The sequence below is a fragment of the Haematobia irritans genome, chromosome 4 (genome assembly GCF_050003625.1).
Source record: "Haematobia irritans isolate KBUSLIRL chromosome 4, ASM5000362v1, whole genome shotgun sequence".
Classification (NCBI taxonomy): Eukaryota; Metazoa; Arthropoda; class Insecta; order Diptera; family Muscidae; genus Haematobia; species Haematobia irritans.
In genome coordinates this window covers 159,538,287-159,549,949 of record NC_134400.1, presented here as the reverse complement: position 1 = coordinate 159,549,949, position 11,663 = coordinate 159,538,287, and the positions used below count along the sequence as shown (strand labels likewise).

Genomic DNA, 11,663 nt, shown 5'->3' with positions numbered 1-11,663 from the left:
AGTCTGAGAGTAAAGAGCACAGTGAAAAAATATTATCGTGAGGCCAACGATTTCATGTCTTTAAAATACGAATACGAGTTTTGTTTAGCATAGAAGAAGCATTTCTCTGATATAAAGTTTTTTCCTTGTCCAAAAGTCGATAAACTTTTCAATGAAGTCGTTTTGTCCTTATAGTTAAGTGATTCGAGTTAATATTGGGTATCCTAACATGAGAGAAAATTTCGTTTTACTGAAAAAAAGTTTTGTTCTTAATACGTATATTTCGTATTTTCCTGTTTTAAAATATAAGTTCCATAATATTTCATGTTTGGTCAATAATTTTTTTAGTGTGTAATATCTGGCTACAAAATCAAATTACGATAATTTTTTATTTTTTGTTGTTGACGAGCTCAACTCAAATAGAACAGAATGTTTGTGTATACTAATGAAATACGAAAAAAAATCATAAAGATCGGTTGCTATAGGCATTTATGGGTTAATATTCATTGTACTCTTCCTCTTTTACTTCGTCCTCTGGTTGATCTTGATCTTTATCCTCCGAATCTTCTTCATTCTGGTCATCTTCTTGTTCCGGATCTTCTTCATCTCCATCTCCATCATCATCATCATCGTCATCACCATCTCCCTCCATTTCATTTGTTGCATGATCTTCTTTGTTTTCCTCATCATCGTGTTGTTCATCTCCCCCTTCGCTAGCATCATCATCCTCATCATCTCTTCGTCCATCTTTACTGGCATTTTCATTATAATCATCTTCCTTAATAACCAGAATAAATCTTAAATTCATCAATTTTATCAATTCATTGATAACCTGGATTAATTCAAAGTGGACTATATAACGTCCGGCATCTATAAAATTGGGTAATATTGTATTTGGTACTGTACCATTCTTGATGTAATAGAAACCATTTACTAGCGGACATGAAGTCACAAATGTATCTTGTAGTAAGAATGGTCTCGATGTATCTGCATCATTCGACAAATTACGTTGACGATCTAAAGTTTTACAAAAATCCAGATTGCGTTGCTTCAATATATCTATTGATGGTCGACCCTTAATCGGATTATACTTTCGTATGAAAAAATTCAGAAGCAGTTGTCCAGGAAATGGACGAAACGCTGTTACATTGTAATAAATACTAATGTGATCTTCAATTTCGTAATCAATTTTTAAAGCGTCCGGTATAAATGAGTGCGAATAAAAATCTTCTACAAACAGGGGATGCTGAAAAGAAAATCAATTAGCCATGTTAATTTTAAATTAAACTTTATTTAACAGAAACATGCCTTTAGTTGGCAACTTTCTTAAAAATACATCTTTTGGAAACGTAAATAATTTAATTTTATAGTTATTCCAAACAATTTCGCAAGATTTCGAAAAGAGGTTCGACATTACATTCAAAATATGTCTCGTTAAAGACTTAAAGTGAGAAGAGAACAGTGCTTAGGTTAGGTTAGATATAGTGGTAGCCCGATATTTTAGGCTCACTTAGACTATTCAGTTCATTGTGATACCACGGTGGTGAACTTCTCTCTTATTACTGAGTGCTGCCCGATTCTATGTTATGCTCAATGACAAGGGATCTCCTTTTTATAGCCTAGTCCGAACGGCGTTCCACATTGCAGTGAAACCACTTACACGCAAAGAAAAAAAACGTTTGGAAAACGTGTACCGAAAACGTTTTTCTTTTGTTAGAGTTTTTTGAATTGCTTCGAAAATTTTAAACTTTTATCACCAAAAAATTCGTTTGTTACAAAATTTTTATTTTTTCAATAAAAAAAGTTATTTTTGAAACAACAACACAGCCCATTTCGTTTATATCAAACACTGTTCTTTTCTGACTTTAGGTCTTTAATAAGACACATTTTACAGTTCAATATTTAATATACTACAATGTAATGTTGATCATTTTTTCGGAATCTTCCGAACATATCTGGAACATATAAAAAAAAAACAAAAAAAAAAACTTTGGTCGAAGCAGGGATCGAACCCACGATCCTTGGCATGCAAGTTGGACGTAGCAACCACTGCTCCACGGTGCCAAACTAAATGTTTGTTTCTGTTAAATAAACTTTGTTTATTCGGTTCGTGGGCGCCGCAAGCTATGCTATATAAATATAACTTATATGGATATTTATCTATTGATGACCATAACAGGTACATAGCTCAGTGGTTAGTGTGTTGGCTTACAAAGTGCATGGTCCGTGGTTCGATTCTCCGTCCAGGCGAAAGGTAGAAAAATTTTAAAAATTTATAAAATCGTATAATTTCTTCTACATTGTTGGTATTACAGGAAAAGGTGTTAAGAACTAAAAAACCTCGTGGATGTGAGAAAGATGTGAGGGAAAATTCAATTAGCAAGAAAACAATGTGTTTCTTTTTTTTTTGAGTTTGACTTTATGAAATTGTTTTTACATCCTGGAAAAGAATAAACGTTTATCAAAAAAGTATATACTTTTCTTTCACATACACTTCCTTACAGCGAAAAGCAAATGAGAAACGAACTTTGTTTGTCTAAAATTTCGTTTGGGAGGAAAGAATTATTTTTTTGCGTGTAGAGAAGCTGTGAAACACTCAGAAATGTCACCAGCATTAGTGAGGTGGGATAATCCACTGCTGAAAAACTTTTTGGTGTTCGGTCGAAGCAGGAATCGAACCCACGACCTTGTGTATACAAGGCGGGCATGCTAACCATTGCACCACGGTGGCTTTGCATCAAAAATATTTTTTATTGCAAAAATAAAGATGTTGTAACAAAAATTTTTTTTGGGCGATAAAAGTTTGACATTTTCGAAAAACTCTAACAAACGAATAACGTTTCCGATACACGTTTTCCAAATAATCTACCAAAATTTGGAGAAAATTCTACCGAAAGACTGCCAAACAAAAAAATCTTCTACAGGAGATTTTGCCAAATTTTTATTTCAATAGAAAAATTTGTCAAAATTTTATTTCTATAGAAAATTTTGTCAAAATTTTATTTCTATAGGAAATTTTGTCAAAATTTTATTTCTATAGGAAATTTTGTCAACATTTTATTTCTGTAAAAGATGTTGTCAAAATTTTAGTTCTATAAAAGATTTTGCCAATTTTTATACCCACCACCATAGAATGGTGACGGGGGTATAATAAGTTTGTCATTCCGTTTGTAACACATCGAAATATCGATTTCCGACTATATAAAGTATATATATTCTTGATCAGGGAGAAATTCTAAGACGATATAGCCATGTCCGTCTGTCTGTCTGTCTGTTGTAATCACGCTACAGTCTTCAATAATAAAGCAATCGTGCTGAAATTTCGCACAAACTCGTCTTTTGTCTGCAGGCAGGTCAAGTTCGAAGATGGGCTATATCGGTCCAATTTTTGATATAGTCCCCATATAAACCGACCTCCCGATTTGGGGTCTTGGGCTTATAAAAACCTTAGTTTCTTATCAATTTGCCTGAAATTGGAAATCTAGAGGTATTTTATGACCACAAAGAGGTGTGCCCAAAATGGTGAGTATCGGTCCATGTTTTGGTATAGCCCCCATATAGACCGATTCCCGATTATATTTCTAGGGCTTCTAGATTCGATAGTTTCTATCCAATTCGCCTGAATTTGGAAATCTAGAGGTATTTTAGCACCATAAAGAGGTGTGCCAAAAATAGTGACTGTCGGTTGATGTTTAGGTATAGCCCCCATATAGACCGATTTCCAGATTTTACTTCCTGGGCTTCTAGAATCCGTAGTTATTATCCAATTTGGTTGAAATTTGAAATCTAGAGGTATTTTAGTACCTTAAAGAGGTGTGCTAAAAATGGTGAGTATCGGTCCAGGTTTTGGTATATCCCCCATATAAACCGACCTCACGATTTGGGGTCTTGGGCTTATAAAACCTTAGTTTCTATCCAATTTGCCTGAAATTGGAAATCTAGAGGTATTTTAGGACCACAAAGAGATGTGCTCAAAATGGTGAGTATCGGTTCATGATTTGATATAGCCCCCATATAGACCGATCTCCAGATTTTATTCTTGGGCTTATAGAAACCGTAGTTTTTATCCAACTTGCCTCAAATTGGAAATCTAGAGGTATTTTAGGACCATAAAAATGTATACCGAAAATGGTGAGTATAGGTTCATGTTTTGATATAGCCATCAGATAGACCGATCTCCCGATATTATTTTGGGGCTTCTAGAAACCGTAATTGTTGTCCACTTTGCTTGAAATCGAAAATCGGGAGGTTTTTAGGAATATAAATATGTGTGCAAGAAATGATTTTATTTTTTAGGCTTCTAGAATCCGTAGTTTTTATCCAATTTGCCTGAAATGAGAAATCTACAGGTATTTAGGACCTTAAATATGAGAGCCGAAAATGGCGTGTATTGGTCCATGTTTTGGTTTATCTCCCAAATAGACCGATCTCCCGATTTTACTTCTTGGGCTTTTAGAAACCATAGTTTTTATCAAATTTGCATGAAATTTTAAATGTAGAAGTATTTTAGGAACATAAAGAGGTGTGCCGAAAATGGTGAATATCAGTCCATGTGCACTGATAATGAAAATTGCTTGAAACTGAATTATAGTTTCCAGATTTTACTTCTGGTAATCATTTAAATAATGGGGGTAAAAATCTACAGATATTAGATTTTAAATCAAGGCGTTATTTCATTTTCTTGACCACTTGCACACGATGTTTATGATTCCTCTAAACTCAAACAAATATGGTTCTTATAAATCCAGAATCTGATCTAGTCTTCATAGGTAAAATCTTTGAATTTATCTTCGGGAAGTGTACTGGTTGAACTGATCTGCTTGTCACCAAATCCCCCTGAAATTTTTTAAAGAACAAAACCAACAATAACAAAACAAAACAAATGGAAAAAGAAGAGGAGGCACGCTCAAAATAAACCCAGCCATGTGAATTCAAATCGATGATTTGACAGTGGCATAGGAAAAGAGATATGTTTGTTTCGAATTTATTTCGGCATAAGCCGGCTATCAATGTAAAACCTTTTTTCGGAGGGTTCAAGTGTGGTTTTTGTTGGGTTTAATAAACTGCCTGAATTTGTTCTGATAATTGGTTGATAGTTTTGCTGCAAGTAGAGGATGCTGATGAGGAATGTGGTAATTCCGAAACGTGCGTCCATCCAACCATCTTGCAGTCTATAGGGCTTTGCCCAAATAAATTTGACAAACATTCTTTTCCTCTGTTGGTTAAGCTACTCTTGTAGTTTAGTCAATGTATGGTTTTAAGCTGAAATAAAAAAAAATGACAACAATGCTTAAAGAACAAAACCAACAATAACAAAACAAAACAAATGGAAACTATAATATTTAATTCATGGTGGTGGGTATTTAAGATTCGGCCCGGCCGAACTTACTGCTTTATATACTTGTTTTTCTATAGAAAATTTAGTCAAAATTTTATTTCTACAGACAATTTTGTCAAAATTTTATTTCTATAGAAAATTTTGTCAAAATTTTATTTCTATAGAAAATTGTGTCAAAATTGTGTTTCTATAGAAAATTGTGTCAAAATTGTGTTTCTATATAAAATTTTGTCAAAATTTTATTTCTATATAAAATTTTGTCAAAATTTTATTTCTATAGAAAATTTTGTCAAAATTGTATTTCTATAGAAAATTTTGTCAAAATTTTATTTCTTAGAAAATTTTGTCAAAATTTTATTTCTATAGAAAATTTTGCCAAAATTTTATTTCTATAGAAAATTTTGCCAAAATTTTATTTCTATAGAAAATTTTGTCAAAATTTTATTTCTATAGAAAATTTTGTCAAAATTTTATTTCTATAGAAAATTTGGTCAAAATTTTATTTCTATAGAAAATTTGGTCAAAATTTTATTTCTATAGAAAATGTGGTCAAAATTTTATTTCTATAGGAAATTTTGTCAAAATTTTATTTCTATAAAAGATTTTGTCAAAATTTTATTTCTAAAGAAAATTTTGTCAACATTTTATTTTTTATTTATTTAAATTTAAATTTCTACTAACACGACAAGGATTTCTCCTTATAAGTGATGGTGTTAGGAACATATAGAAAATCTACCAAAACATTAAGAATTCTACCAATCTGCCAACCAGTAAAAAAAAACTATCATTTTTGGTAGAATTGTAAGAACTGTGATGGCGGTTTTAGAGTAGAGCAACACAGAGTCCAAGGAGTTTATTGCAGTTTGATTGTCTGAGTATATTTTGATGCCAATATTTGTTCGAACATTACTTCTAAGCCAACTTTCCAAGGCTTTTAATGAAAAATAGAACAGTGATTAGATAATATTTTCGCAATTTTAAGTTCCAGTATAGACTTGTCCATCCAATTAGGAGGTATCGATATAGAAATCTATATAACGTTTATTCCGCGGTGTATTTTTCAACCACACTTCTTATACAAAGAGAAGGAATATAATCACCTCGTAGAGCAAAATATTATGTTTAGACGATGAAAATGCTACATGTTCGTCGTAACCATGTTATTTTTTCGGACATTGTGTGTCTGATTTCGACAACCATTTTGCTCTAGGACGTGATAATATTCCTTCTCTGCATGCAGTTGGGAATTAGCGTTTCAAATTCGGGTTTCGCCACAGTGTAATCCAGTGCATTTGGCATATCAGGCATTATTTTGAGAACCAAACTGTGCCCGTGATTTTTCTCCTACCACAGCTCTTGCTGACATAACCGCATAACCGTTATTGTAGCTGACAGTTTCGGCCAATATCTCTAAAGGCAATAGATGCACCATGACCTTGAGGGAACAAAACACGTCATTCGTACAAATTTCGATTTTAATACCCACTTTTTACCTATTGCACGAGTACAAAGCTACCGTGGCTCTCTTGCCCTTTCTTCAATATTTATACGTCTGTCCAATATAATTGAGAGGTATTTTGCACACTCACCAAAGGAAATTTTAATACCACCTACACTGAAAAAAAAGGCATACTCGGTTCCAAAGATTTTGTCTTTACTTTAAAAAATTTGGTATTGATTTCGAGCCAAAGAAGCGGAGAATACAAGTAAGGATACTTTTAAGACACAATTCTCTTTTAAATTTAGGTTTTGTGTACTTGCTTCTAGGAAGCAAATTTTAATTTTTCGCTTTCTCAGCTTTTTTTCTTCATATGCTATCAAAGTCCTTTGAAAACGAGTTAACGGCAACTTTATTTTCCAAATTAGGACTCGACTTCCAGTAGAAATTATGCTATGTTTGAAGTAAAAAACTTTAAAATAAAGTTTTGAAAAACATGTCCTATATTTGAACGATTTTTTGCTTTGTAGTCAAGATGCAAAAAGACAACAAATTTAAAGACAATTTCATTAAATTTAAAGAATTTTTCTGAATTATTAAAGTCAAGTTGACCTTAGCCTATAAATTTTTTCTTTCATGTTAAGATACCCATTTTTAAGTCAAATCACTTAATTATAAGGACAATAAGACTTCATTGAAAAGTTTATCGACTTTTGGACAAGGAAAATAACTTTATTTTAGAGAAATGCGTCTTCTATGCTAAGCAAAATTTGTATTCGTATTTTAAAGACATGAAATCTTTGACCTCACGACAATATTTTTTTCAGTGTAAGGAGATGGGAATTTTTAGGTCTTTGCAGTACATGACCCTTTTGGTTCTTGCAGGATTTGCCTCTAGACCATTCTCCCTTGCCCATTTCTCAGTCATCCACAGGGCTACCTGTATAACATATTTAATTGTGGATGTTCCCCTGACTGCTAAAGCCATTTAATCTGCGTATGCCACCACTTCTAACTTTTCTTTTCTAAGAAAACCAGAAGGTTGTTTATAACAACGTTACAAAGAAGAGGTGATAAAACTAATTCTTGAGGAATTATTTCCCACAGAGAAAGGCAAAATGGGCCACTATGATCTCGTGATTTGGCATTTTTATATTTGTTTTGTGGTGTTTTTTTTTCATATAGAAGGTGCATAAATCGAACAACGGGGCGAACACTTAAGCGATATTTTTTCTATTGTTAACCGGAATCAATTTGCAATAAATTGAAATAAAAACATATAATAAAATCGTTCAAATAGCATTCTGTTTAAATAAAATGAAACTACAATTTAGGACAATCAGTAACCTGACGTGGCACTTCAACAATTAGTATTGATAAATTCACTGAGTTTAAAAACTGATTATTGAAGTCGCCACCAAAACTCCAAATTGTGAATAATAATGTAAAATCTTTAACCATGACGATATTCAAATCTACACTGTAAATATTTACAGCAAATATCACCGAGACCACACATAATTGAAGGAATATAAACTTTAAAGCTGCTGGCCGACTTAGCATTTTTTATGTCAACTAAATAAATAATATTATTGTTTTGATTTCTTTTGTTGTTTGTTGTTTTGGTAACTCGTTACGCTTGGTAGACTTCCATCAATCTGCATAATTATTTTTAATGTTTGGTTAAACAATTTATTGATTATTTATGTACCCTATACTCGGCATTACTTTGAAACTCTGAAAGAAAATGTGGTTTAAAACAAAACTTTATCACAAAAACTACTATGTTTTAATCAATTAAATTATTAATTAATATTTTAATTGATGTCGTTGCTTGATATTATCAATTCCGAAATAGTTTTTCTTTACATCGTATGATTCCCATATAGCCGCACTGAAAGAAGACTTTTCTATTTATTCTGAGAAACGCTATATTATAAAGGGTGATATTTTAGCTACTTGCTTTTTGTTATAAGGAAGTTTGTTTGAACGAAAAGAAACGACTTTTTGTGATAAATCCTGACTTTTGCAGGATGTGAAAACAATTTAATTAACCCTCTAAAGCCCAAGCCCGCCTTTAGGCGGGCTTCATTTAATAAGGAACGTTTTACTAAAACACACCTTAAGACAACAAAAATGGATAAAATAAAATAAAATAAATGTAATTGACGATAGAATTGACCTTGAAAGCCCAGAGAAAATATATACAGAGAAAAAGAAAACTTATTTGAAACTATTCAAGAGGCTTTGCAGCATATGCTGAATTTTAGCGTATACATTTTTCTTGATTAGTTCTCTTGTTTTTGTGTCGTTAACATTGAAAATTTAATCAGCCTGCAAAAAAAATGGGGCATTAGAGGGTTAAGGCTATTGGGGCATTAGAGGGTTAATTATCTGGTTTCTTTCATATCTTTCTCAGAGAATTTATTTAGTTCTCATTGCTGTTTTTTGTAATACCCCAGCAAAAACAAGTAAGGAAAGTCTAAAGTCGGGCGGGGCCGACTACATTATACCCTGCACCACTTTGTAGATCTAAATTTTCGATACCATATCACATCCGTCAAATATGTTGGGGGCTATATATAAATGTTTGTCCCAAATACATACATTTAAATATCACTCGATCTGGACAGAATTTGATAGACTTCTACAAAATCTGTAGACTCAAAATTTATGTCGGCTAATGGACTAGGGCGGAACACAATGTTAGTAAAACAAATATGGGAAACATTTAAATCTGAAGCAATTTTAAGGAAACTTCGCAAAAGTTTATTTATGATTTATCGCTTGATATATATGTATTAGAAGTTTTGGAAAATTAGAGTCATTTTTAAAACTTTTCGACTAAGCAGTGGCGATTTTACAAGGAAAATGTTTGTATTTTGAAAAACATTTATATGGGAGCTATATCTAAATCTGAACCGATTTCAACCAAATTTTGCACGCATAGCTACAATGCTAATTCTACTCCCTGTGCAAAATTTCAACGAAATCGGAGTTAAAAATTGGTCTCTGTGGTCATATGAGTGTAAATCGGGCGAATGCTATATACGGGAGATATATCTAAATCTGAACCGATTTCAACCAAATTTGGCACGCATACACGCACAGAAAAACCATGTTTGGACATGGTTGCCGCATCCATTTAATGCTTATCTAGAGCATGTAATTGCCGCGAAAACCATGTATTTTGTCTTTGTAAAAATAGTTTTCGAGCGGAGAAAAATGTATGGTGGCAATAAGCATTTGAATGGTTCTCAAATACCGAAAACATGTTCTATCATTTAAATGATAGAATTTGAGACCATTAAATGGTCGGGAAAATCATGTACCTGACCATTCAATTTTTTTTACTTTTTTACAGGGAAAAAAGTATTTTTATAGGTTAAGTATAGATATGTCTAGAACCATTACATGGCCATAAAGACCATTTACATTTTTTTCGTGACCATTTAATTTTTTAACTTTTTTGCAGCGAAAAGAATTTTATAAAAACATTGAGCAGGTACACACGATTTTCATTTTGCGCGTCAGTCATGTGTTGATTGTTTCTTGGAATGGACGGAGAATACGGATTTACTGTGTTTTGTGTTAATTTATTTATTCATAAGTGGCACGTGGTTTTATGTGAACACAAAAAAGGAAAGTGTAATTGAAAAATATACCTGTTTTTTGTTCTGAATTTTGCTATATGGATCATTTATTTTTATTTGCAGTTACATGATGTCTGCGTTTGTACATTTGATGGGCACACGATGTAAATATGGAATTATTACTTATTGTTGAAATTGAAATAAAATAGTGTGTGTAAAAATATGTGATGTTTGTTTGCACGACATTATAAATACAAACAAACAATGAATTAGTTTATAAATAAATAAAAACAAATAAATAAAGTTAATTTTGTGTTTTCTTTTCTCAAATGGTGTCCTTTTTTCGACGATGAAAAAAGTTTTTTCATAAAGATCAAAACATTTTAGGTTGTGACCATGTTCTTTTAACTAGAAGAAAAACATTTTGAATGAATACCATAACATTTTAAATCGTGACCATTGTATTTTCATTCAAACAAAATTCTTTTTATCAATATAATAACATTTTAGATGAGGACAATTATATTTTTCTTGGAACCATGTTCACTGAGCCAACATGGTTGCAGGTTAAAATGTTACATGGTCGCCGCAAAAATAGCTCCTATCATATTATTTTGCTCTTCGAATATGATTGTGACAATCATGTTTCTTCTCTGCGTGTAGCTACAATGCTAATTCTACTCCCTGTGCAAAATTTCAATTAAATCGGAGTAAAAGATTGGCCACTGTGGTCATATGAGTGTAAATCAGGCGAACGATATATATGGGAGATATATCTAAATCTGAACCGATTTCAATAAAATTTGGCACAAATAGGAGTACCAATTGTACTCCTAGCGCAAAATTTTAACCAAATTGGTGTAAAACTCTGGCTTCTGGGACCGTCTCCTTCTGGGTGTTGCAAACATATGCACTAACTTATAATACCCTGTTCCACAGTGTGGGGCAGGGTATAAAAAGCGTCGCCAAAAAGTAGTGAAAATGTTCTTTTTGGATCCATAAGTGGTGCAAATTTGGCGCAGAACCGATAAATTCAACATGGGCTTGTCATAGGACGGATGTCCACCATTTCAACAGCCGTTGCACTGAATTTGAATCACTTTTTAGGGTGTGATCTGAATTCAGTGTTTTGGATGTTACACCCAGAAAAAAGTGACCCCTTCTTTAAGTTAAAATGAACTCATTGTGAAGAAAGTTGAATTTCGTATAGCGCCAAAGATATTTTTATTTGTTTGAACGATGTGATTTTCGTAGAAATTAGGTAGAATGCATTCCATATATTGGTACATATTTATGTACCACTATACTACAGAAT

General features: G+C 32.5%; 1 protein-coding gene across 1 annotated transcript; it reads right to left on the bottom strand.

The window, feature by feature from the left end:
- Positions 1 to 299: 299 nt before the first annotated feature.
- On the bottom strand, positions 300 to 8,318 carry LOC142235841 (uncharacterized). Its single transcript, XM_075307095.1, has 4 exons — positions 8,103 to 8,318; positions 6,638 to 6,752; positions 6,100 to 6,248; positions 300 to 1,225 (listed from the first exon to the last, which is right to left on the bottom strand). The coding sequence occupies exons 1-4, from the start codon at positions 8,316 to 8,318 to the stop codon at positions 476 to 478; spliced, it is 1,230 nt and encodes a 409-aa protein (XP_075163210.1). The 3' UTR covers positions 300 to 475.
- Between the last annotated feature and the right edge of the window lie 3,345 nt (positions 8,319 to 11,663).